Below are 27,818 nucleotides of genomic sequence, written 5' to 3'. Positions count from 1 at the left end.
TCATAGAAGGGTGTAACTCTAAAAATCCCCTGGGCTGAGCCAGTTGCTCAGAATTAAGAGGCAGAAGACCATTGTTTTGGCTTAAAAATCCTCTGGGCTGAGCCAGTTGCTCAGAATTGGGAGGCAGAAGACCATTGTTTTGGCTCTGGTCTTAAGGCCTCATGTAGGACAGCTCCATGGTAACTCTTAAATCACCTTTGTGAGTCCAGCAGTGAGGCCTTGTTCTGTCCCAGAGTCTGAGCTATTAAGTGAGACCGACTTTCTATTGCCTTCTGCAGGGAATGATGACTGGCTGGGCTGCTGGGGTCACCACATGAAGTCTCCTGGTTTTCGATCCATTCGAGAGCATCAGAAGGTGGGCCCTTTCCAAGGACTAGGACTAGGCCAGGATGAGAGTGTTGTTGGGGCAGTGAGAGGGAACATTGGAGAGCATTCACGTGAGGACAGTTGGAGAGGAGAGTTCTGGAGAACACAGTGGGGGTCTTAGCAAAGTGTCTCCCACCCCAGGCCTGTTGCTGCTCAGCTGATTTTCTTTCTGTGTCTTGAGAGGCCTTGTCTGTTTTCAGTTGGATGAGTTTCCTGTTACCACTAACTGCTTCTACTCCACAAGCTACGTTTATGTCACGAGTGTTCTGTGGTTCTGTTGGAACACTGTGTCCTCATGCCCCTAGATTTCCCCGTGGTCTTGTCTCACATGCTGTCATGGGAAAATAGGTAATAGTTTTTCCTTTGTATTCCAAATGACTGTCACGACTGTTCCAGTTTGCTTCTCTCTTGCTGTGATAAAGCACTGGCCAAAAGCAGTCTGGAGAGGAAAGGGTTACTTTGGCTTACAGCTCAGTCTGTCACTGAGGGAAGCTGAGGCAGGAGCTGAGTAGAGACTGTGGAGGAACACTGCTTACGGGCTCCTTCTCCATGGTTTGCTCAGCTTGCTTTCTGCCTAGGTGGGCCTGGGCCCTCTCACCTCAATAGTTAGTTAATCAAGAAAATGCCCCCATAGACACAGGCACAGGCACAGGCTAGTCTGGTGGAGGCAGTTCCCTGGTTAGTTCACCCTTGCCGGGTGACTCTGGTTTGTGTCTAGATGGTGGCAGAAAAAGGAACATGAACTTTGCGGGGGATGCTGGAGTGTTGGGGTGGGCGGGCCTTCTCTTGTTCTTCTTGGTCTCACCTCTGCCTTCCCCTCTACTTGCCTTTTTGCCTTCTGTAGCTAAACCACTTCCCAGGCTCCTTCCAGATTGGGAGGAAGGACCGGCTGTGGCGGAACCTGTCTCGCATGCAGAGCCGTTTTGGCAAGAAGGAGTTCAGTTTCTTCCCCCAGTCCTTCATCCTGCCCCAGGATGCCAAGCTCCTGCGCAAAGCCTGGGAGAGCAGCAGCCGCCAGAAGTGGATTGTGAAGCCAGTGAGTGGGGCAAAGGGAGAAGTAGATGATGGGACGAGAGGGAAAGACAGCAGATCTCATCTCCTTCCCTTTGACTTCTAGCCAGCATCTGCTCGAGGCATTGGCATTCAGGTCATTCACAAATGGAGTCAGCTCCCCAAGCGCAGGCCCCTCCTGGTACAGAGGTGAGCCTGTCTAGCTCACATTCCTCTCCACCTTCCTGTCTTCTTGGTCTCTGAATTCCCTTCTTAGAGTGTTGTACCTCGTGACCTCCCAGCCGAAGACCTTCCTTAGTCAACTGTTGAAGATTTTCACCACAGCTCCTTACTCATTCGGCTGGTGTAAAGGTAGCCTTTCCTCTCCGTAGGTATCTACACAAACCCTACCTCATTAGTGGCAGCAAATTTGATCTTCGGATCTACGTTTACGTTACTTCTTATGATCCTCTACGGATTTACCTCTTTTCGGATGGACTCGTCCGCTTTGCCAGTTGCAAGTATGTGCTGGTGGTGAGGCATTCCCCTGACACTGGGAGATTTCCTTTCCTCGGGATGACGTCACTGAGCAGAAAAGGAACAGATAGCTCAGTAGTGGTTTTTGTCAGTAAGGAAGGTGGGAGGGTGGGAAATGAGGAACGAATTCCTGAGCTTGCCGAGTGGATTAGCACTTGTCCTTTATCTCCTTCCTGGGGAAATAGTTGGCCTCTTCTCCATCTGCTCTCGCCATCATGCCTCTGCCATTTTCTCACTTCCAGGTATTCACCTTCCATGAAGAGTCTTAGCAACAAGTTCATGCACCTGACCAACTACAGTGTCAATAAAAAGAATGCCGAGTACCAGGCCAACGCTGATGAGACAGCCTGCCAGGGCCACAAATGGTACTGAGGGCAGTGTGTCCTGATCAAAACTCTGTCTTGAACCTAGGAAGGGCTTTCTTTGCCTTTGGGAGGTTTGGGGCAGGAGTTGAGGAATATTAGTGCATTTGTCATTTCAGAATTGGTCTGTTTGCATCCAAATGCATCTCTTTCTTATGTCCAGATACCATTGGGGAGATACAAAGAAGGTGTCTTTACCTCCTTACTCCTTATTTTTTCTCATCACTCATTTCTAGGACTAAGCACAAGTCCTTCCTTCTCTCCCTTCAGGGCACTGAAGGCTTTGTGGAATTACCTGAGCCAGAAGGGAATTAATAGTGATATCATCTGGGAGAAGATAAAGGATGTTGTTGTCAAAACCATCATCTCGTGAGTTTCAGTGCTTCTTTGGCTGTTGGGTGTGCCATGAACCCTCATGTTTTCTCCTTGCCCCTCTGCTGTGCCCTGAAGCTGTGCCCTGAAGCTGTGCCCATTTTGTGTTTCAGTTTTGAGGACAGCAGATAGGAAGAAGTAGAGTTAAATTCTGCTTTCTTAGTTTTCTGTTAATGTGATAAAACACCATGACCAAGGCAACTTATAAAAGAAAGCATTTAATTTGGGATTTAGGATTCCAGGGAGCTAGCACAAGGCTTGGGGGCTAACTGGGAATAGTTTGGACTTTTGAAACCTCAAAGCCCACCACTAGTGACACACCTTCTCCAATAAGGCCACACCTCTTAATCCTTCCCTAACAGTACACCAACTGGGAACCAACTGTTCAAATATATGAGCCTAGGGAAGCCGTTCTCACTCAGACCACCATACCTCTCATTTACCAAACTTCATCAAGGTGATGGCCCAGATCAGGCACATCTCTTAAGAGCTACTGTTTTGGGATGGGAGTGGATGGTGTTCGTGATTGAGATGGTCTGATGCTGCCAAGATTATTTCCCTGCTTTCTGCATGGGGATTGTACGCATACATCCCCTGTTGGCTCTGAGGAGGCACTTTAAAAGAGAAAGTTGATTCTGCCCTCCTAATTCAAGATATCCCACCGGCAGGTCAGAGCCCTACGTGACCAACTTACTGAAGTTGTATGTGCGGCGCCCCTACAGCTGTCATGAACTCTTTGGTTTTGACATCATGCTGGATGAGAACCTAAAGCCCTGGGTCCTAGAAGTCAACATTTCCCCAAGGTAGGTGGTACTGTTAGTTACTCTGAGTAGAATCCACCTTTCATCCTCAGAATCCCTGTCATTATCGTCTTGTTGACTTGGGAAGGTCTCTCTCACTAGGATATGTATCTTCCTGTCATGGTCTATACTCATTCACTGATACTTTGCTGTTAACTTAAGGATCTTTGAGAATAGAAAAGTGTTATTAAAAGTTGTTGATCCCTACCATTTTCTAGCAAACCAAGGGCGTGGGCAAGTTCACCAAGCTGCATGAGGGTATTTGTTGTCTTTGAGGGTATTTGTTTGGTTGTTGTTGGTTTGTTTGAGTCAGGGTTTCTCTGTTGTAGCTCTGGCTGTTCTGGAACTCACTCTGTAGACCAGGCTGGCCTTGAGCTCACCTGCCTCTGCTTACTGAGTGGTGGGATTAAAGGCGTGCGCCACCATACCCAGCTGAGCATATTTGCTGAAGATGCTCACACATGTGGTATTGGGGTTTCTTTTGTTGTAAAGAAGCCAGGAAATAAGAAACCCTGATTTTGATGGAGGACCCCAAATCATTCTGGAGTGCTGCTTTGACCCTGGTTTGCGTTCTTCCCCTGCAGCCTCCACTCCAATTCTCCCCTGGACATCAGCATCAAAGGCCAGATGATCCGAGATCTCCTGAACCTGGCAGGCTTCGTTCTGCCCACCATGGAGGATATCCTCTCCAGTTCCAGCAGCCCCAGCAGCTCCAGTGGCTCCAGCACCAGGTCTGCTTCTCAGCTTCCCTAGGTTGGGATGGCAGCAGGAGCAGCCCATTGTAATTTGGGGAAGGAATGGGTTTGGGAGCCTCTCGCTTGCGCTTGCGTGGTCTCCTTTATGGCTCAGTCTGCTTCTGCTGTCTGTCCACATACCACTGCCATATCAGTACCCTGGAAGTAAGTCTGATTACTTTACTTAGGTTCAGAATCTCCACAGGACCCAAGGATCAAATTTAACCTCCATACCTGGATATTGGAGGCCCCAGCCATTTTTCCTGGGTGTATGTTTCTATTCTGCTTGATTCTGGTGCCCTGGCAGATCCTTAAGGACTATGTAGTGTTCTTTCATCTGCTTATGTGGTTTCTTCATTCTAAAGATGTCGTCATTCAGATTCTCTATCCATCAAAACCTAGTTCTAAACATCTTTCTGAAGCACTTCAGTGTGGAGTTTTTCCTTCATCGCTCCAAAGTTTTGAAACTATTCTTGAGGAAACTAATGTTTAGTAAGTACGGGGGGGGGGGGGTAGTTAAGGAAATATAGTTTATCCACTCAATTCTGTAGCCTGCATATTAGTATTGTAGTTTATAAATAAGGACATTGAAGATCCTATAACAGTAATCGATTCAGCCCAAGAGAATGAGAGGGTAGAGTACGAATTCTGGCTCCCAGCAGAACATGCTGTTTCACACCTGTGATCCCAGCACTTAGAGGTGCAGGCCAGGACATCTCATGCAATAGAGATTAGTCTGGGATACAGAGTGAGACTCTATCTTAAAACACAAAAAATAAACAAAAAAGGTGATTTTCTTGGTAACTGACCCACTTTACCCACTGTGTGTTTCTGGAGGTAAACTTGGCCTTGTCCTGCAGTTACCTGAATTATTCCATTTGCCAAAAGGGAGTCAGTTCTTTCTGTTTGACCTGTGAGAGGTAGATCCAAGTGGACTCCCTGAAGCTTACAAGAATTGTTGAAGTTTACAAAAAGTAATAAAAATTTTATGTAGGTTAGCATTACCTACCACTATTTGTAATCTGTATTGAAATCCATATTGGAGAGAAAGTTGTAGACTCATGTCGTTGAGTCAGAGTAAAAGCTTGGGAACCCAAAAAAATGATTTTGTATTAAAAGCATCTGTGAGTTTCTCTCCTTTCAGAGCCTGGTAGCAAGGTCAGCTGTCTTCCTCAGCTGGAGACCTGGTAGTTCTAGGAAGGCCTGATTTTTACAAACGAAGAGAAGGATGCTATTGCCCTGGGGAGGAGCTGGTATGCTTGTTGCTGTTAGTCACCAGGCGGTGGTGGCACACGCCTTTAATCCCAGCACTCGGGAGGCAGAGCCAGGCAGATCTCTGTGAGTTCAAGGCCAGCCTGGTCTACAGAGTGAGATCCAGGACAGGAACCAAAACTACACAGAGAAACCCTGTCTCAAAAAATGAAAAACAAAAAACAAAACAAAACAATACAGTTAGTCAATATCTCCAGTGATATGAGATATGAGGATAAATTGTAGTAGGAAATATATGTATCAATTACAATGACAGAGACTTACCTACTACCTAGAAGGTTGCCCTAGGCTCCGGCGGCTTCGTTGAGCAGTGGTCTCTCTTTGGCTGCCGTACAGGACAGCAGTAAATCTTCATCTACAACATAGAGCAGCATGGCTACCAGACCCAGGTCTGAGAGATAGGGTAGTCAACCCAACAGTGTCCATAGCTTGGGTAGAGCCCTGGTGGCAAGTTGAGGCATGGGGAAGTTTTGCCCAGTGTGACCACAAATCAGGTAGAGTCATGTTCCATCTATCTTCTTTGGATACCTTGGAGTTCCCACTAGGAGCTGGCATTTCTGTCTATCATTGGAAGATTTTGTTTTTAAGAGTTACTTGTTGATTATGTGTATAATATTCTTCCTTCATGTATGCCTGCATGCCAGAAGAATGCACCAGATCTCATTATAGATAGTTGTGAGCCACCATGTGGGTGTTGGGAATTGAACTCAGGCCCTCTGGAAGAGCAGCCAATGCTCTTAACCTCTGAACCAGCTCTCCAGACCCTGGCAAGTTTTTTTTTTTTTTTTTTTTTTTAAATTAAAAATGCCTTATTCATCAGATCTCTGAAGAGTTTGAGGACCATAATCTATTAAGTATTTAATAGATTTCAACAAACTTGTTTTAAGTTACTTGTTTTAAACATATACAGGAGGCTAAATAAAACTTGTCACTAAATGAATTATATAACTCTTTAGAAGTTAGTCTTTTATCGTGCACCATTATAGAGCATCATAGTTTCTTGTATGGCTCAGTTTATCCAAATAGCTGAAACTTAACAAAGTTAGCAAAGGCAAAGAGGCTAAATCATATATTATTGTGAACCTGAGTAGACCTTAGGAATTTATAAATCCTTTTTTTAAAAGATTTATTTATTATGTATGCAGAAGAGGGTGCCAGATCTCATTACAGGTGGTTGTGAGCCACCATGTGGATGCTGGGAATTAAACTCAGGACCTCTGGAAGAACAGTCAGTGCTCTTAACCTCTGAACCATCTCTCCAGCTCGAATTTATAAATCTTATTATCAAACATACCTATGTTGTTCCTTATTTAAAATTTTTTTTAGAAGCCTAGTGTTGAACAGAGTTAGCAAAGACGTAAGTGGTTAGACGTACATTTCTAAGTTAAGTTCTGTTAACCAGAGTATACCTTTATAACCTTGGGAATTTCTTATCATACAAAAATACATACTAATCCAAAATATTTTGGAGACTTGCTGTTGCTTCCTTAGTCTAAAAGGAGATACAGTGATAAACCAAGGACTCAGTAAGACTAAGAGGTTTTATAGGTGTTACCTTAGTGGTCACCTTAAGATGGTAAAGTCATATGCCATGTATCCTTTAACCTTAGTAAAGATGGCTGCCAACCATGTGGTTACTATTTAAAATATCTTTTGGTAAGTTCATGTTTTTAAACAAGAGTTGAATCCAAGTTACATGTGTAGTAAGTTGTAGTCAATTAAGATTACCCACGTAAGATTTAGCTATAAACCTTTTGTTATCTTTCAAGCCAGATTTAGGTAATGATTTTTATAGATTTAGTAACCATGCCCAATTAACTTAAAAATCTTGAGAGAGTTTACAGCATAATCGTAAGGGATTTTTTGAGAGTAGAACGTGGAGAAATTATAGAGTAAAAGATTTTTAAGTGGGAAGTAGAAAAACCTTAAAGATAAGAGCCTTGGAAGTGTAGAGCAGAGGAAATTTAGATACAAGCGATTTGGGGATCTTTTTTTGTTCAGTGGCAGAAGTTGTTACCATATGAGAGAATTTGAAAATGGAGCATACAACCTTTGGCCATTGATCTGTGTTGAGGCCAAGTTGTTTGTAGTCCAAGAATGAAAGAGAGTTGGTTGTAAAATGAAATTCTACAGGCAAAGACACATCTTCCACAGTGTAAACAAATACTCTGCAAAATTTCCCCCTTTTTGTCTAAATAAAAAGGGAAGGTTTTAACTCTAACACAGTAAAACTATAAACAATAAGGACAATTATCAGCTAAGAATTTACATCACAATGTCCAGTCCATTTGTATTTGGCAAATTCAGAGAATCTATTGTATTACCTGTCCTACCTCAGTGAGTCCAAAGTTTTATACCTAAACCATTTTCTATTATAAGTTGTGTTACCATCCTAAAAATATCTTTTTAGACCTTAAAACCTTTTCTTAAAGAGTCCAGAGTCTTATACCTAAACCATTTTCTATCATAAGTTATATTACCATCCTAAAAATACCTTTTTAGACCTTAAAACCTTTTCTTAGATAAACATGCTTTTATGTTTCTCAACCTTAGACACTTTTTCCCTCTTTTGTGAATTTCTTTTCTGAATTTGGTAACAAGGAAAACTGTAACTATAACTGTCTATCTAGTCTTCAACTCCATCAGAGACCTGAGAAGGATATAATATTACCTGAGTAACAGGACATGCAGAGCAAGCAATTTCCAGACTATAGAAATGACAAAAACAGCTGGGTGGTGGTAGCACACACCTTTAATCCCAGCACTTGGGAGGCAGAGCCAAGCGGATCTCTGTGAGTTTGTGGCCAGCCTGGACTACAAAGCAAGTTCCAGGACAGGCACCAAATCTACACAGAGAAACCGTATCTCGAAAAAAACAAACAAACAAACAAACAAACAAATGACAGAAACAGCTGGCTGCCAGGGCAGTCACCCAAGGTTCCTTTGCAATGTTGGGGCATCCATCTTCAGCCTACAGGCCTAGAATATCTGACAAGACTTTTTTGTGAAACAGGAAATTTTTGAAGAACTGTTCTACCTTGTCTTGGCAAAGTTTGGCAGTTGCCTTCTTTTGTGTCCTGCTTGTCCAATTTGGACAGCATGCCATCAGCAGTTGAGGCAAGGGCAATTTCTTGCCCAGTGGCCAACTTCGCCACAATAAAAGCAAACTTCGTATGGAGGTCCTTTGATGTCTATCATCTTTTTTTGAAGTAAATTGGTGCTGCCAGGAGCAGACTTGTCTTACTGTCATCAAAAGCCTTAGGTTATTAAAACATTTTAAATGCCATATTCTGTAGGTCTCTGAAGTGTTTGAAAGACCATCTGTCTATCTAAAATATACTCTGACCTTGAAAATATACTTAACATGGCCACAAATTTAATTGTTAGGTGACTATTAACCTGTATTTTTTAATTATACTAAATAGTTTATAATAATAACTTTCAAGGACTAGAAATTTACATTACATTGTTAAATGAGCTGCATAGGTACAATACCTTAAACAAAAGTGGAAACACACACACACACACACACACACACACACACACACACACACACACTGTAACAAAATAACCTTAAATTTGTATCAATATATCCAAAACTATCTTAAGAGTAGAAACATATTGAGTAATTTCTAACAAAAATAACATTAAATTTGTATCAATATACAAAACTATATTAAGAGTAGAAACATACATTGAGTATTTTCTAACAAAAATAACATTAAATTTGTATCAGTATACAAAAATCTATACTAGGGTAAAATATTTGTGATTAATAGTTGCTTTTTAGTTTAAAGTAGATTCAATAATCTACTTTTTATCCTAGCATTCCTGTATTCCCCCACACACACACACTTTTCTTTTTTAAAAAAGAGATCCTTGAATCTAACCTCTCTAACCCCACTAAATGATGACAAACATCCATAACTCACCGAACAAGCAAAAACCACCAACTCCACCTCTAGGGGTCATGTTTTCTCAACTGTTTTCTGTTGTCTAGAGCGCTGGCATTTTTAGAGGACCCTAAGAAAATTGGGATAATGATCAAGTCCTGGGAGAGCCAGCTCTTACTATTTTTGTTTAATCTCTATGTGATGGGAAAGTGTAGAGTTTATCTGAAGCCTTGGCTGGATAGTCTGTATGGCCAAACCATCTTAGCTAGCAGCTTTGAAGTTGTTCTAGATGCAGAATTTTGATGAAATTGCAACAGAAGCATTCTGAGAGGTTGGATCACCTGGGTCCTTGTCTTTATTGTGTCTAATCTTTTTTCTGAAAACACACAAACTCTTAGAGGTAATATATATAAAATCTGTGTTAACACAAGTATGGAATGTGCAGTGTATACTAGTCAACTAAAGATCATTTTTTGTTCTATGTTTGTGCAGGTAAAAGACATCTGTCAACTTTATAAGTCTTTTTGGACTGCATAACCAAACTGTCATAAGGACTCTGTAGCTAGCCAACAAGATTTATTTCTCATCCAGTCTCAGAGCTGTTCCCATAGTAGAGGGATAAGCCTGTCCTGTAGTCTTTCTTGTTTTTTTTTTTCCTTCATGTCTGTAGCCAAGATTTTCAGGTCTCTCCTGATCAATCTGACCTTTATTAATTTTAAAAGAGAACCATAACTTGTTGTTTCCTGTGGAAACAAAGGCATAACCTCTCCCCCAATGCAACACATTTCCTGACTTCCATTTTGAAGCCAAGATAGTCTTAAAATATATAGGTTGGTTTAATTTAGCAGTTTCCATTATCCATTTAAAAAATTCAAAGTCAACAGAGCACCATACAGGATCTAGATGCCCTGTATATTTCCATCCTTATGTGGCTTATTCTTTTTCTATTATTTCTTTAAAGACCTTATTGTTTTTAAACTATTTTTTTAATGACTATACCCATTTTTTTACTGTATCTGTTTAAAGGTTTTCTTGGTCTGGACCACTGTACTCTGCGTCTGCAGTCTTCTCTGACCAGGGGAGACAAACCTTAAATGGCGAGGCTACCTGCAGCATTGGTGGCTGGCTTCACCTTGTTCAGTTTGGTGGGAGCCTAGCCGTGTGTCTGTATCTGTACTGTGTAATTACCAGCCGGAGCCTTATTGCCCCAGCTCTGGGAATTTGCTCAGTCTAAGTAGCAGGTCTTTTTTTACCTAGTGGACTGGGTACTCATGTGCTCTGCTGCACAGCAGGGCCTCTTAAAAGAGCTGTGCTTCTGTATACTGAGCCTACCCAGGAGACCATGGTCACCAGGTCTGACACTCCATGTTCTGAACTTTTTTTTTTTTTTTTTTAAGCTTTCTCAGGCCTTATGTGGATATACATGGCCCCACGTTGGGTGCCATTTGTAGCAAGCTTTCTTGTCAGACTATCTTTGAACTGCCATCAAGTAAATAATGGCCCAGAGCTTGGCCTTTAGCTTAGGCTTGTCACAGTTAGCTCTTATAACTTAAATTAACCCGTGTTTTTTTATCTTTGTCCTGCCATGTGACTTTATCTCTCTTCCATCTTGCACTTCCTGTCTCCTCTCCCTGTCTGGCTGACGATTCCACCTTTCTTCTTCCAGAGTTCTCTCTGTCCCTGGAAGTCCCATCTAACCTCTTCCTGCCTAGCAGTTGGACATTCAGCTCTCTTAAACCAATCAGAAGGCACTTTGGCAAAGACACATCTTCACAGTGTAAACAAATATTTCACAACGAAGGATTTACTATAAGCCCCAAGAGAGAACGTGTAGAAGAGCAGTGCGTGGGCCTAGAGAGGCTGTGGGAGGAGCTGTCCCCGAGGAAGGAGAGGCCTAGGAGGGCTTGAGGAAGAGAGAGAGCTGAGCAGGCAAGTGGGAGCCGAGAGATAGCCTAGTGGGACTGCAGGTGGAATTGAAGTTCCTAGAGGAAGGAGAGAGAAAGCTAGCTGAACTGAGGTGCATAAAGTGTCATTGTGACAAGAATTCCCATCTGGTGTGTCCCAATGCAGAATGGGAAACTTGTCAAAGAGAAATGTTCCAAATCACAGAAGAAAGGTGTCCCTTGTCCTTGTGAGTAGAGCCCAAGAGGGGCAGGAGGAGCTTCCTGGCACACTGATTTGGCTTTTGTAGTAGTAGTAAATAAAGCAGTCTGCTCTGGAGGGACATCCGCTAGAGAGACATTGCCATGTGGGCATAGCAGACTTCAGGAGCCAGAGTAACCAAGAGAGGAGAGGTAAGATTCTAGAATTTGGAACAAGGCCAAATATGGTAGGTGGCAAAAGCCAGCAGAAACTATTGATCCGTCCATACCTTAGGAGAGTCAGATCAACAGCTTGGTTCGGGGTAGCTAAGTCCCTTGGAAGGGATCTCATTTATGCTGCTCCTGGGGTTTCCTCACCAGAAGAACAAAAAATGGGCTCAGTAAATAAAAGCCACTCAGGGTAGAAGGGAAAGTGTACTGTGAGCTGCTGAGGCTGTCTCCCAGGGAAAGCCACTCAGGGTAGAAGGGAAAGTGTACTGTAAGCTCCTGAGGCTGTCTCCCAGGGAAAGCCACTCAGGGTAGAAGGGAAAGTGTACTGTGAGCTGCTGAGGCTGTCTCCCAGGGAAAGCGGGGAGAAGTGATGGTTCTTTCTAGGGTTGTGTGGGAACTGGAGAAAGGGAGCTTGAGAGCTGGTGTGGGACTGGTAAGCAGGTACTGAGTGAGCCTAGAGGCTAGCCTTGACCTTGACAAGTTAGTAGGAACTGCAGTCTTATGTTAATGGAAGAGCCACAGGTGCCTTTTGTCAGAGACAAGGAGAATGACTACTTTTTTTTTTTTTTTTTTTTTTTTTTTTTTTTATCAAATAGGAACTTTCTTCAAGCCTCTTTGGTTAAAGGAATTTCTTGGGTTACTAGACACATGTAGATTCCAGGAGTTGAACTCAAGTCATTAGGCTTGGTGGCCAGCATCCTTACCTACTGAGCCATCTCATTGGCCTGCTAGCCATTTTTATATCTCAACAGTGACCATAGCCATGTAGTGGCCCATATCTATAATCCCATAAGGAGGCAGGAGGATTGAGGCTAGCTTTGGACTACATAGTGAGTTCCTGGCCATCCTGAGTTCCAGAGTTAGACTCTGTCTGAAAGAGTTAAAAAAATCTTAGTGATATAGTGATCATAATGACATGGATAATGAAACTGTACCAGAGATTGTCTTGCCCGAAGTCCCCAGCCAATAGGGCAGAGCTTGATTTGTAGTTAGTGTTAACTGAAGTATCCAATAATCGGGCTTTCTCCGTGCTTTTTTTTTTTTTTTTTTTTTGGCAAATTGGTGTGCCTGCCTCTTTCAGATATCTAGTGGTGTGGTTGTGGGCGACAAGTTGTTTGAATGGAGTGTACTTTAGAGTGATGCATTCAAGGGACAAGCATCTCCATGTGTCTTCATCGGTGCTTGGGAAGGAGTCTCGCGCTGGATCCTCTCTCTCGCCGTGTTTTCTCAGCACAAGAAGCTGCTGACCTGCCTGTTGCTTTTTGTCCACCTCTGTCTTAGCCTGCCAAGCTCTCCTGGGGACAAATGTCAAATGTCTCCAGAGCATTTTACTGCACAGAAGATGAAGAAAGCCTATTACCTGACCCCGAAAATTCCTGACCAGGTAGGAGATTTATCTTCCCTCCAGTTACCAACAGCCCTCGGCCAAACTGCACAGGCTCCAGGAAGATGAGCTTTCCTGTCTAGATCAGAGTTTCTTACCAAATGGAGTCTTGTTATATGCAGAGATTTGTTGGAACTTGCATCTTTCTGGGACAGTGGATGGTTGTCACCATGCTCTCAGCACTGGGTTATCTTAGCTCACTCTTGGGAGAACCATCACATTTAACACTGTGGACTTCTCCCCCTGAGAGCCATTGGGAGACTAGAGGTTTGAGCTTCTCAAAGTAAATGTGGGGCCTGCATGTGAGAAAGGTGGGCATAGGCTGCCAAATCGGAGTTGCTGGGCACTGGCCATGACTCAACAACACCCTCTTCTCCCTCAGCCCAAATGGTTCCTTGTCTCTAGCCAAGAGTGTCTTTCCTCAGGAGCTCCGTCCTTTGGGTTTAGGAAGAGATAAGGCGAAGAGCTGGCACACCTCAGATCAGGCAGCGTTGGGAGTCCCACAGGAGTCCTGGAGACTAGAGCCCCAGAGCTCTGCTCCCTACCCCAGCTGCTTGCTTCAGTGTCTGGCTCACACTGTCACATTGCCCTTCTTCCTGTTCCCTGGGCTACAGGACTTCTATGCATCTGTGCTGGATGTCTTGACACCAGATGATGTTCGGGTTCTGGTCGAGATGGAAGATGAGTTTTCTCGTCGTGGTCAATTTGAAAGAATTTTTCCTTCTCGAATCTCTTCTCGTTATCTTCGTTTTTTTGAGCAGCCACGATATTTCAACATTCTCACCACCCAGTGGGAACAGAAGTACCATGGAAACAAGCTCAAAGGTGATACGCCTTTCTGGCCCACAGGAGGCCATGTTTAGTAGGAGATTCAATCCCATTAGGCCAAGAAATAGATTTCTTTGGAAAAGAGGTGAGCAAATGAGTCTTCCCTGTTAAGTCCCAACCTCTGCTCATCTTGTCCTAGGAGTAGATCTGCTCCGGAATTGGTGCTACAAAGGCTTCCATACGGGGATCGTCTCCGACTCAGCTCCACTGGTAAGTGGACCAGTGTAGGGGCACAGCTTCTTCTCAAGCTAAGTGCATTATCATTATGGTTGGCTTGTGGGTATGTTGGTACCCACCTCTTCCTACTTTCTCAGTCCGCACCTCTTTGTTTCCCTTTCAAGGATGTAGTTATTTACTGAATACACTGGATGTCTGTCTTTGAAGGATGAAAAAATGATCTGTAGCCTTAACTTTCTGTCTCTTTCGGGAGAGAACCAAGAGTTATTCACATGAGTCCATGATGTAGCATAGGGCAGATGAGAGCCCTGTGTTCACAGAGTGGCGGAGCTGAACAAGAACCTCAAGGCCCTGAGCATTCCTTCTTGGACTTAGCCTGGCCCTCTTTCTTCACTGCTTTCTTTGTTCCTAGTGGTCTCTGCCAACATCACTCATGACTAGCGCAAAGAGTGATGGGACACCCAGTGCCATCAGCAAATCAGAACGCATCAAGTCAAGGTGAGTGCTACTTCAGTGAGAGAGGGCTATTGAGTTGGGAAGTTGGAGTGTCTTTCTTCTTTCCCCAGACCATGACGGTGAAAGGGATTCTCCACCTAGGGGTGGTAGGAATGTCAGAATATACAGCCACAATATCTTCTTCCTGGTGACTTGTGGGATGCTCAGCAAAGACCCCTCTGCAGAAACAGACCGTTTTCAGCTGTACCCTCTGTCTGTAGGAAGTCCCGAGGCCTCTTACCCTTTCATCCAATTGGCCCTTGTACGTGAGATCTCACTGCCGCAGTAATAAAATGTATCTTATGGCTATTGTGTATCCATATGGTAGTCTCCAGTACCGTCATGGTGTGGGTGCTTGCCTCAGACTGGAGGGGCATAAATGACACGTTAGTCTAGCTTCAGCTGTGTTTTTCCTTTCAGAAAGCAAAGCTGCTCCGAGGGAAGCGTGTTGTCCTGTGAAGATGGGACACCAGCCAAGCCCAAGAAGAGTCAAGCTGGCCTTTCCCCCATATCCAGGAAGACTTCATCCTCCAAGAACAAGGAGGACACCAGCAAAGAGGCCGACCACTCTACCCAGGTGTTACCTGTCCTCAAGTACTCTGGGCAGAATTCCAGAGTTTCTGCTTCCTCTGCTTCCCAGTCAGCCGGTGACTCCCTCCTGACTGCTGTGAGCCCATGACCAGTCTCCTGCGTGGGAGCACTCAGCTACCTCAAGGGAACCAACCTGCTGACCAGCCTGAGCCTCCACCGCCCTCCACTTTGCCCCTCCTCAGAGTATTTTTTGAAGTGGTTCTATTGTAGATATGGGCATCTGGAGGGCTGGAGGGGTGGGGGTGACGGGAGAAGGTGAGGAAGGTTCACCCTCTGTCACCTCACTGCCTGGCTGGTGCCTCATATCTCAGTAGAGAAGCCAGTGACGGCCAAGCAGCCTTATAAAGCAGGGTTTGGTTTCTACTCTGAGAGCCATGTGTGATTTCTTTGAGGCCCTGATACAGGGCTGGAGTTGTTGCTCAAGAGGAGAAAGCGTGCTAAACACACAGAAGTCTCTTGTTCTGTAACTGAGAGGGATTCCTTGAAAGGCCTGGTTTCCTTAGGTCTTTTGTCCCCTACACATCCTGGTTTTGAAGAGCCATTTCTAGAAACCTTCAGTCTTCTTCAAAGACAAACAGGGGAAACCGTGGCAGGCTGCACTCATTTCCTGGCATCCTGGTCTTGGGGTGACCTCCATAACATATCTCCAGTTAAGGTTCCACCCAGTCAGTAGCCCTCCGTCTTCTGTGACTCTCCAGATCCCAGATAATTTTGGTCAGGTTATGTAGAGGAGGGTGGAACAAGCTGTGTTTCTCGACACAGGAAGTCTTGTAGTCTGTTTTGATTTGAGCAGGGTTTGGTGCCTTGGCAGAGGGGTTTTAGTGCAGTCATTCTTGCAGGACAGGCTTCTCATCCCTGACAGTTAATACTCAGCTATAGCTACCTCCCTTCTGGACTAGTAAACACTGAGCACTGAATAAACACTGACTGACTGAACTGTGTGTACAGCTCTCTGAGGACGCTGCCCCTGAACCAGAAGCACTGCTGTTGTCCCCAGTGTGGGGAAGCAGAGCCCAAGGAAGCCTGAGGTGGGAGAGCGTTACTAGAACTGTGGTCTTCCTCAGCCTGGCACCCCTCCTCCCTGGGACCTGCAGTCTCCGGGCTCTCCAGCAGCGGGCATAGAAGAAGCCAATTGGCCCTAGATCTGATAAACAAGATTTGCCCTGTGCACACCGGGTTGGAAGCCCAGCAGCTCAGTCTCAGCCTGGTCTTGTCCACATTCTTCTGAGCTTTGGAAAGAGGGAGACTTCTTTTCTCATGGCTCCTGGAGTCCTGTGGCCAATTGGCATGGAGCCTGGAAAGATAAGAGAGACCTGACTGTGTTCAAGGTCACAGAGTAGGTAGACATGACGGTCAGTCCTAAGGCTTTGTTGACAGTTGTGAAGAAAGCTGGATAGCAAAGTCCTAGTCGGTACTTCCTGTTCAATGATAAAGACTTCAAAGTCAGTCCACAGTGGAGGGAGAGTCCATGGCCGTTCTAGAGAATCTGATCTCAACAGCCAACACCCTCCTTTCCTGGTTACCGGATTCTAGTGCACACGTAACAAAGGGCCATAGTCTGCCCGGGGAAACAGGCCTCTGCTCAGCAGCACTATCCCTAATGCATGTCTTCGGTGCAGAGGCCCGTTTGAATCAGTTCACTCCTTCACGTGGACTTGATTCCTTGGCCTGCCCTCCGAGGGTCCCCATCACACCGTCAGTCTCCAACCATGCAGCTGCAGAGATGAGCACTGCAGCAGACTGGGCCCCCCAGAGGGAGGGACTGGGGGACCCCGATGAGACAGCAGTGCACTGACGGTTTCTGCTTTGTGTCTGTGTGACCCAGGCTGGCCTCACAAATGCCAGGGCAGCCTGTAGGCATTGTGCCCAGCTGCATGGTGTATCTCGTCTTCATTACATTTGAAGGCCCATGGGTCTGTTTCGCTAGTGGGAGAAAAAGTGGGGTTTAATGTTTTGCCTTACCTTTTTATTCTCAAGAGTGTGAAATGTTGGTAAATTATTTCACTGCAAATTTCAGCGCTGGTGAGTCAACAATAGATAACATTCAGTTGAAAGTGATTTTTAAACAGAAATAGTTTTTGAAAGTTTTAAATTTGGAAGTGTAGTTGAATACATACTTACCATACGCTTCAGTTGTTCTCCCAAGTTTATAGCTTAGCCAGCCTCTGGAAGAATGGAAGCAAATGCCGGGGACAAGGAATGAAATCTTTTTCATTACAGTATGAATGAATATGAAAGTCTTTTTCATTACAGTATGAATGTGAGACCTACCCTGCAGGCTTGTGAAAATCTAAGCCAAACGAAAGCACCAGGGGATTGTTCTGTGCAAGAAATGTAAAAATCTTCCTTTGAAACAGCGTGGTGGCTCATGCCTTTAATCCCAGCACTTAGGAAGCAGAGGCAGGCCAATAAAGCTGTTCCTTGAAGGAAGGGGAACAGCTACAGAGATGTCCCAGGAAAGGCCAGAATAGTGCTAGACACCTCACTCCCCTTCACTTAGTGCATAATTTTCATTATCCTTTGAATGTCACCATTCCTGTGGGAATCTCTTGTCTGGGTTCATCTTTATAGCATGCTGGTATCCCAGGGAGGGGAACATTAAGCGTTAATGAATATGTATGTGAATTGATAATTTAGTTATCCCAAGAACCTTGATTGGCAGAGAAGAACAAGAGTGAGTGAGTACCTGGTGTCCAAGAGAAGCAGCATGGAAGACAGATCCTGAGTCAGGTAGGAGCCAGAGGACTAGCAGTTGTACCGGGGGATGGTGTCACTTGGGGGCCATTCTCAGGGTGGCAGCTGTTTACTGAAAGTAACTTCCTATCACCATAGCCAAAGAACATTCTTGGTGGCTTCTGTGGCCATTAAGCACTGCTGAGGGCCCGTGAAGAAGGTTAATTCACACACAGCGATTTCCACGTCCTTCAGCTGAATTAGTTATTGGGATAAGGTGATGGCCGGAGGCTGCTAGGCAGCGGCCACGGTCGGCTCCTCGTTAGTACTGAAGACTCCATGTAATTACTGCTCCAGTGTCTAGTTTGCGTTGGGCCTGGAAACAATGGTTTTTAGAGAGCTGTATCTTGTCGCTTGGGATTTTGATCCAGCCTCTTCAGCAATGCTTAGCCTTGAACATTCCTCTGTAACACCTGGGCACCCGGGTGGCTCATTTGACCTCTGTCTGCTTCAGATCAGTGGAAGCAGCAGCAGTCTTAGGTTGTCTTAGTGAGAGGTCACAGCAGGATCAGTAGTGTGGCATTCTAAGACCCATTTGTGCCTTAACCAGCAGAATGTGCCGAGATTAGAATACCAGAGATTATTACCACAGGAGAAGCCAACATTTGAATGTTTCTATATCGTCTAAATTTCAGTTTAGTTACCAAGTATATCAATCTCTTGGATGTAGTTATGGGGATTAAATTGGGTGTAAGACATCAAAAAAAAAAAGCCTCACAGTGCAGATTTCAAAAGAATCCTAAAATATCAAAATGATTACCAAACTCTTTCCTTCTTGGAGTAGCCGCAGTGGTGCCAGGGATTGTAGGGCAGAGCTGTGAGAGCTCAGCAGATGTTCTCAGGACTGGGGTGGCTGTGGCCCACAGGACCCGACTTGTTTGTTTTGTCACTGTTCCAAAACAGTACAGCCATTTGCGTGACATTTTGAAGTCCACCACAGGACGTGTGCAGGTTAAATGTGGCAAATGGTACTCCATTTACCTAAGGGATTGAAACATCCATGTGCTTTGCTATCTGGGAGGTCCTAGAACCAACCCCCACATAGACTGGAGAACTGTGCTTTGATTCTACCCATGGGAGATTATAGCTGTGGATTTGATCAAGATAATTAGCTTGAAATTTTAGAACTCTATCAGCTGCCAGGGGCACAAGTAAAACTTACAGGCTCCTGGGCTGGAGAGATGGCTCAGAGGTTAAGAGCACAGGCTGCTCTTCCAGAGGTCCAGAGTTCAATTCCCAGCAACCACATGATGGCTCACAACCATCTATAATGAGATCTGGTGCCCTCTTCCGGCATGCAGGCATACATGCAAGCAGAACACTCTATATATAATAAATAAATCTTTAAAAAAAAAAAAAAAAAAAAAAAAACTTACAGGCTCCAAGACTGAAATGCCCATGTCTGGAAATGCATAGCCACTGGTAGAGATGCCTGTATCGTTGGCAAGGATGCACAGGCCCATTCATCAACTGTTGAGTAGTTTAAAAAGTAGAACAAGCCCATGTATCCAGCAGTTACTGAAAGAACAAACTAACACATCTGTTCAGTAGGTACTGTTTAGACATTAGCGTGAAAACTGGGATAAATGAAAGAAGCCAGAAGCAGGTGTCCATGCTTCCTGATTCCATTCTAAAAAAGGAAATGATCATCACAGAAGGTGGGGATTGCCTATAGATGATGGAGGGGCTAGGGGATTGACTGTAAAGAGGCACATTGGAAATATCTTTGTCTTAATTGTGGTTGTGATAACAACTGTATATAGTTGGCAGACCTCAAAATTGTACAGTTGAAAGTAAGTAAATAAAGCTGATTTTCTTTCTTTTTTTAATTTTTTTTTTTTTTAATTTTTCAATGCTAGGGATCTAACTGAGGGTCTCAAACAGTAGGCAACTGCTGAGCCATACTCCTTGGCCCAAAGCTTATTCAGAAACACACACACACACACACACACACACACACACACACTCACTCACTCACTCACTCACTCACTCACTACCATTTCATGAGATGTAGAAATTAAAGCCATGCTCACAATGAGGTAACGGGTACAGTTAAGATTGAAAGGTAGCTGTGACCAGTTGGAGGGGGTAAAGCCATTGCAGCTTACACATGGGACTTGTGTGAGCATAAGATGATCACAATTGAACTCTTGCAGTAATTTATAAAGACAGCGTATCTACCTGTGACCCAAAGCATTGAGAGAAGCCAGACGTGGTGGTTATAATATATATAGTTAATTGAAATTTGGAGGGGAACTCAGCTATGGGTGCTAAAAGCAGCAGTGGTTGCCTTTCTAACAATGGTAAAGGAGGAACCGTGCTTGATAGCAACACTATACTCCTGGGTGTTGGTTTTATGGATGATATGCTTGCTAAAACTCATGGAATTGTGTAAGACCTGTGCATTTTATAATTGAAGTGAAATTGATGTGTTAAATTTTAGCATTTTAAGTGTACATTTCAGTGGTATTCATAATATTGGAAAACTTTCACTTCCCCTGGTTCTAGAACGTTTTTCTAAACTTGAAGGCAAACTCTGCCCATTAATCAGTTGCTCCTCCTCCCCTCCCCTTCTCCCTACCCATAGTAACTGCCAATCTTCCCGTTTTTGTAGGTTCACCCATTCTGGATGTTTTACATAAATAGAATTGTGATCTTTTGTGTCTGGCTTGTCTGACTTAGCATGAGTTCAATGTTCACTTTGTAAAACAAGTCAATACTTCATTCCTTTTATTACTAGTTTATTTGTGTTAGGAAATGATGGATTTTGTCATGACGTTTTCATTATGTATATTTATCTCCCATTGACCTCTGTTCCCATCCTCCTGGTCTCTTTCCTCTTCACTGAGAGTTGTACGTGTGTGTGCTTTGAATAAAGTCTGCACTAATGTGAGAAAACAGTGTTTGTGTGAAGGGTTTTTTTTTTTTTTTTTTTTAATTTGTGTGTGGACACATAAGTGCAGATGTCCTCAGAGGCCAGAGAGGTCAGATCCCTTTGGAGCTGGAGTTGCAGGCTGTTCTGAGTCACCTGATGTGGGTGCTGGGAACCAACCTGGGTTCTCTATAACAGCTTTTAATCACTTAGCCATCTCTCCAACCCTTGAAGCTCTATAGTTTTGGGTTGGTTTGGTTTCATAGCCTGGGCTGGCCTTGAATTTGCAACAATTCTCCTGCCTTAATGAGTACTGGAATTAAAAGTGTGTGCCACCATACCCAGCTTTGGTATTTGTCTTCTGAGCTGGGCTTATTTTGCTTAACATGGTCTTCTGTTCCATCCATTTCCCTGCAGATGATGACACTGTTGCATTCTTTATAGATGAGTGAAATGCCTTGTGTGTATGTGCTATATTATCCACCAACCGATGGTCTAGTAGACTAGTTCAGAATCCAGCTGTGGTGACTAACTGCTGTAATTCACATAGATGTGCAGGTCTCTCTGCTGTGTGTTTAGGTTCCTCCAGGTGTCTTCCCAGGAGGAGTATAGTTAGGCCATGTGGTGGTTCTACTTCTAGTTCTGAGGAAACTCCATACTTATTTCCGTAGTGACTACACTAACTGCAACCCGCCAACAGTGTGTGAGTGTTCCTTTTCCCCCACATTTTCAATGGCATTTGTTTGTTTTCTTAATGATAGCCTTTCTGACTGGGTGAAATGAAATCTCAACAGAGTTTTGATTTGTATTTCTCTGATGGTTAAGGATGTTGAACAGTGTTTTTCATGTATTTATTGGCCATTAGTAATTTTTTTAAATTAAGTGTTAATGCAACCATTTGTAATTATTTTTGAGAACTGCCTGTTCAGTTTATTTGCCCATTAATCGGCCTTTTGGGGGTGTTGGTATTTGATTTAAAAAGTTCTTTATGTATTCCAGATATTAATCTCATCACAAGTAAAACTGGCAGAGACTCCATGCTCCATGTACTTTAATGTTAGAAATTTTTCTTATTCTAAAAATAATTCATTTAAACATACCAGGAAGTATAAAGAAAATAAAATTTATATGATTTATCACCATTACCAACTTTATATGTGTTATGATGTATTGCATGGGTATTCTGAGGGTATCCTGCATGTGCAGCGAAACATGCTGGCATGCTGGGCAGATGCAGCGTCGGGCTGGTGGGCAACCCATGCCTTATGGGCATGGCGGCAGACAGTCATTCACGACCCAGACTCTGCCTCCGTTTGGAAATGGTTTATTATATATAATAGAGGGACGAAGAGAAAGATGGAAAAGAGGGAGAGGAGAGAGAAAGAGGGGGGGTCAAGGGTGCACACCTCGTGGGAGGAAGAAGCAGAAGAGAAGGAGAGAGGTTTTTCCTTAAGATGAGGCTTTTCTATCAGGACGCAGGGCAGCACCCAGGGGCGAGTCAGAATACTAACATTGGTTTCGAAGGGGGCAGGTCAGAATATTAACTGTATTCTTCCAGTCCTATGGGAGAGTTGATGAAAGGGTTTCATGACTTGCCCTTGACTCTTCTCAGTGAAACGTCAGCATTGTCATGACACCTGCCATGCTGTTTTCCAGTCCCTCTGCACAGAGGCTTGTCACTGACCTGACTGTGCCAAGTGGAGGGTGAAGGACAGACACACAGTGACACAGAAAAGCCAGGGTCATGCAGGCTTGTGCTGGCTCTGATAGAGCACAAGGACTGTCCCATAAGAGTGAAACTCCGCTTTCATATGAAGTGCGGCACAGGGAGAGGAGTTAGTCTCTGTAGTGGGTCTCTGCAGGGGAGCAGTCTCAGGCTGGAAACATTTCTCTTCAGAAATGTGATGCCACAGCAGAGAACAACAATAGTCAATTCTTTGCTTTGTGAAAATTGAGGATCAGACATAGAATGAGGTATTTAGAGAGAGGAATCAGCCCCATAAACCATTGGGTTGACAGCCAGCTTTCCTTGTTCTAAAGCAGTGGTTCTCAACCCGTGTGTTGCAACCCTTTGCTGGGGCTCGCATATCAGATATCCTGCATATCAGATATTTATATTATGATTCATAAATAGCAAGATTACAGCTATGAAGTAACGAAAATAGTTCTGTGGTATGTGTGTGTGGGGGAGGTCTCTACAACATGAGGAACTATATTAAAGAGTCACAGCGTTAGGAAGGTTGAGACCCACTGCACTAAAGAGTAGAAGAATCACCCAGGTAGTAGAGCTGAGGTCTGTAAAGAAAAGTGCTCATGGTCACAATAACCCAGTGTCTTGTGTCTGGCTCGAGTAAATAGTAACAAAAATAGACTGATACTGGCATAAAAGTAAACATGTAGATCAATGGAATTGAGCAAAGACCCAGATGCCACCCATGCATCTATAGCCACCCAATGTTTTTAAAGGGTGCCAGAAAGACGCATTGGAGAACAAACAGCCGCTTCAAAGGAAGATCTTACGAAAACGTTAAAACACTGAAAAGAATTGAAGACACTAGAAGTTGGAAAGACCTACTGAAGGGACTCTGGCCAGCTTGAGCGTGGCAAGCATGGCTCTGGCAGGCCTTGCTCTTCTCCCCATCCCCACTGCCTTCCTGAAACCCATTAGATTACTAAAGCTAGCCACCAAGGACTATTCCCTTAGATGGCTACTTCCTCCTCCTGAGGCTGACTACCAAAGTCCTGCCATCAGAAGCCCCTTTTGGTTCACCTAATTAACATGCCCAATTAAAATAACACCTCATCCTAACCGGCCGTTCATAAACAGACATTTGCCTATATGTCGGGTCTGTTTTCTTTCTATCCAGAGGCATTCCTTTGTCCTCTTGGGGGGACAAATGCCCTTCCGCCTTTCCCTTGTCCCCTCCCCCTTCTCCCTCATCCTCTGTCTCCTTTATCACCTCATCCTAGCACATTCTAACACAGACCTCCCCCTTTCTTCCTCTTAAAAATTACTCCCGCAAGGTCATTTGCTGCTGCTTTTCTGCCTGAGTCAGAAAGCAGCCCCTTTAACTTCTTCCCTGATTAATAAAGGATTACTATGAAAACAAGTGTTTGGATGTGGTTTGTACCTAACCCGGGGTCTGGGAGGAAGCCCCCCCCATATGTGGGGGTCTCTTTCACTCCCATGCTCAAAAACTGTAGACTTAATGTAGTGAAAATGACTGTTACCTAAAGTGATCTACAAATTCTAATGAAAACAACCAAAAACATGGAAATCAATGTAATAAAGAACCCAGAAGTAAAATCATGGGGCTACATACACATCATTTTCAAGAAAGTTGCTAAAAACATGTTTTGGAGTAAAGACAGTCTCTTCACCAAATAGTCGGGATAACTGGACAACTGTATGAAACAAGATCCCTGTGCCTTGCTGTATGGAAATGGACACAGGGCTGAAGAGATGGCTAAGCAGTTTAGAAGGCTTGCTGCTCTTGAAGGGGACCTAGGTTTCAGTTCCCAGCATCCATGTGGCAGTTCACTATAGTCTGTAACTCTAATTCCCCAGAGATTTGATGTCTTCTTCTGGCCCCTGAGAGCACTCTAAACATATAATGTATATTGCAGACATGTACACATACCTGTAAGTATGTACACATACATACATACATACATATAAGTTAAAATCTTTTTCAGAAATGAATTTTTTGAAATGACAGGGTAGAACACTTCCAGATTCAGAGCCAGCCTGCCTGCCTTCCTTCCTTCCTTCCTTCCTTCCTTCCTTCCTTCCTTCCTTCCTTCCTCCTTCCTTCCTTCCTTCCTTCCTCTCTCTCTCTCTCTCTCTCTCTCTCTCTCTCTCTCTCTCTCTCTCTCTCTCTCTCTCTTTCTAGACAGAGTTTCTCTGTGTAGCCCTGGTTGGCCTCTAACTCAGAGATCTGCCTGCTTCTGCTTCCTGAGTGCTGGGATTAAAAGTGTGCATCACCACCATCCAGAACAACCAGATAGAGACTCTGAAAAGGACTCCAATAGCCTAGGACATACTGACAAGAATTGACAAGTAGAGTTACACAAGATTAAAAAGCTTTTATCCAGCAAAGGAAGAAGAATGAAAAGATACCTGAAGAATGGAAAACTACTCATCTGACAGGGGATTGAGATCTAAAACACACAAACTCCCAAAACTAAATAGCAATAAAACAAATAATCCAAACAATTAATGGGTAAATAAACTGAACAAACAGTTCTTAAAAGAAGTACAAGTGACCAATAATTGCATTAAAAATTGACTTTTTTTTCTTTTTTTGCCCAGCAGAGACATGCAAATCAAAACTGCATTGTAAAGCTTGATGTGATCCTCATACCTATAATCCTAACACTTGGGAAGTTGAGGCAAGAACATTATCAAAAGTTTCAGGCCAGCCTGGGCTACAGGGTGAGAGGAAAAGAAAAACTATATTGAGATTCCATCTCACCTTAGACATGATGGGCATCATCCAGAAATCAATAAATGCTAGCACGAATGTGGAGGGGGGATAGGGGCTAAACTCTTATACACAGTTGGTGGAAAATGTAAATTAGTACAGCTACTGTGGGAATCAATATAGAAGCCCCTCAGAAACAAACTAAAACTACCATGTGATCTGGCTATAGCACTCAGGAAAATCCAAGCATATAACAGAGAAAAATGAACATCTATCTTGGGGTTTTTACTGCTATGACCAAAAGCAACTGAGGAGGAAAGGGTTTATTTCACTAAGTTCCATATAACAAACAGTTCATCATCAAAAGCAGTGAGGGCAGGATCCTGGAGTCGGGAGCTGATGCAGAGGCCATGGAGGGGTGCTGCTTCCTGGCTTGCTCCTGCTGGCTGGCTCAGCCTGCTTTTTTATAACACCCAGGACCACCAGCTCAAGGGTGGCACTGCCCACAATGGCCCGGACCCTTCCCCATCAGTCACTAATTAAGAAAATGTCCTACAAGCTTGCCACACCCACTCTTATGGAGGCATTTTCTCAGTTAAGGTTCCCTCCTCTCAGATGACTCTAGCTTGTGTCAAGTTGGCATAAAACTAACCCACACACACACACAAAAAATCTTGGTTATGGTATCTCATCACAGCAACAGAAAAGAACTAATACAGATGCCCTGTGACCTCTACATTACCCATTCATGAATGGGCATGTACACACATGAACAAGCACACATAGAAAGAGTGTGTATATGTACGTGTGTGTGTGTGTGTGTGTGTGTGTGTGTGTGTGTTACATAAAAGAAGGGACTATGGGAAAAAAAGGGGACAGGCAGGAAAGAGCAGGTAAGAGAAAGTGAGAGAAGTGAACTGGGCATGCTCAAGGCTGTGCCCACTTCAACATGTAATGAGCCTTTCCTGTATAAAGATGCATAATTTACCCTAATGAAAAGCCCCTTAATTCCCTTGGGGAGAATACTGTCTTGAGAATGATCCCTGGTGTTTCCCTCTTCCGGGTGATTACAAAAACAAACACAAACAAAAAACCCAACCCTTCACATGCTGTTAGCACCTATGTTACCATCTTGCTGGCTTCTGCATTTACTGGTTAAATCATCTTTGATCCCGCCTTTATTTTTATTTTCTTTGGGACAGGGTCTCATGGAGTGTGTGCTGGCCTCGAACTAGCTGTGTAGCTGAGGATGCCAGGGATTAAGCATAGGACTTCATCATACTAGGCAAGTGCTCTTCCACCGTACTGTAGCCCCAATCCCATGTTCATTTTGTATTTGCGTAAATCGTGTTTTTCATTAAAAAACAAAATGGGGTGGGTGGGTGGTGGCACACACGCCTTTAATCTCAGCACTCAGGAGCCAGAGGCAGCAGATCTCTGAGTTCGAGGCCAGCCTGGTTTACAGAGTGAGTTCCAGGACAGCCAGAGCTACACAGAGAAACCCTGTCTGGAAACAAACAAAAAAACCCAACAACAACAGCAAAAGAAAACTACACTTCTAATACACACAAAAGAAAGGATTCATGAAATACTACTACTTTTTCTTCTTGCAGCGAGTTTTCTGCCCTATTTTATCCTTTTCACTCTATTAAAATAATTCTGAAGCCAGGCCACATGTTGGGCAGTCTTTTTTTCCCCCCAAATAAAATTGTTAAGAATTTACTTATTTCTGATGTGTGGCTGTTTGTCCTGCATGTCGTCTGTGCACCAGCTGGTGCCAGCAGAAGGTTTTGGAAGTTTGTGAGCCACCCGAGTCCTCTGAAAGAAAAGCCATCTATCTATCCAGCCCCTCCTCCTTTTTAAAATTTCGTGATTGTTATTACTGTTAGTTTTGTTTTTTTGAGATAGAGTCTCACTATGTAGCTCTGGCTGACTTGGAACTCACGCTATAGACTGTCCTGGAACTCACAGAAGTCCACCTGCTGAGAGCTGGAATTAAAGACGTCCGCCACCACACTTGATTCATAAAAGATCTTTAATTCCAGCACTCTGGAAGTTGGGACAGGAAAGTGGAGAATTGAGCCCCGTCTTGGCTCCACGATGAGCCTGTGTCTTAAAACAAAAACGGGAAAACGAAAACAGAATCAAAATCCGGAAAAACAAAAACAAACTCCAATCCCTAAATCTGTTCTCAGCCTGAAGGTCGGAAAATGCCGCCTTAGCAGGTTTGGGGTGAGAAGGTATCTATGGTGGCGGCGGTGGTAGGGGCACTGTTTTTAAAACACCACTAATACCGCAGTTTTGTTTTCCTCCTCTCCGGGCTCACATGACCTTGGCTGCTGGGCTCCCTTAGCTCTCCCAGCTCCACACTCAGCCTCAGCCTGCCGGGAAACAGCAGCGCGTTCCAGGACCATCTGGAAAAGCGAGGGACACCAGAGATAGCCCTCTGCGGGCTAAGCAAAGGTGGGTCTTGCTGGGTGGGGCCTGAAGCTCTTGGAAGTTGACCTCTGTGCTCCAGCTCAACAGCCTGCCAAGTTCTTGCGAATCCGTGGAGGAGGAGGTCGCAGACGCCAGAGAGCTCCGGGCTTCTTCCTGGGTCACACACACTGCCCACCTCAGCCTGCCTCCTTGGTTGGGATCTGGCAGCTGGAGAAAGTGGCACTTGTGTGATCGATA

At 44.2% G+C, this 27,818-nt stretch overlaps 1 protein-coding gene across 4 annotated transcripts in view; it reads left to right on the top strand.

The window, feature by feature from the left end:
* Positions 1-16,049, top strand: part of Ttll4 (tubulin tyrosine ligase like 4) — a 46,787-nt gene extending 30,738 nt beyond the window's left edge. For all 4 annotated transcript variants that reach the window (XM_059278571.1, XM_059278570.1, XM_059278569.1 and 1 more), the window contains 13 exons: positions 279-355; positions 1,211-1,402; positions 1,484-1,566; positions 1,749-1,877; positions 2,136-2,258; positions 2,526-2,624; positions 3,296-3,430; positions 4,012-4,158; positions 12,920-13,022; positions 13,637-13,847; positions 13,990-14,060; positions 14,440-14,525; positions 14,943-16,049. In XM_059278571.1, coding sequence (XP_059134554.1) covers positions 279-355; positions 1,211-1,402; positions 1,484-1,566; positions 1,749-1,877; positions 2,136-2,258; positions 2,526-2,624; positions 3,296-3,430; positions 4,012-4,158; positions 12,920-13,022; positions 13,637-13,847; positions 13,990-14,060; positions 14,440-14,525; positions 14,943-15,201 — 1,715 coding nt within the window. In that variant the 3' untranslated portion in view covers positions 15,202-16,049. The remainder of the gene's footprint in view (positions 1-278; positions 356-1,210; positions 1,403-1,483; positions 1,567-1,748; positions 1,878-2,135; positions 2,259-2,525; positions 2,625-3,295; positions 3,431-4,011; positions 4,159-12,919; positions 13,023-13,636; positions 13,848-13,989; positions 14,061-14,439; positions 14,526-14,942) is intronic.
* Positions 16,050-27,818: the final 11,769 nt, after the last annotated feature.

The sequence above is a fragment of the Peromyscus eremicus genome, chromosome 13 (genome assembly GCF_949786415.1).
Source record: "Peromyscus eremicus chromosome 13, PerEre_H2_v1, whole genome shotgun sequence".
Classification (NCBI taxonomy): Eukaryota; Metazoa; Chordata; class Mammalia; order Rodentia; family Cricetidae; genus Peromyscus; species Peromyscus eremicus.
The sequence above is the reverse complement of the archived record's forward strand: the minus strand, read 5'-3'. Positions and strand labels throughout refer to the sequence as shown.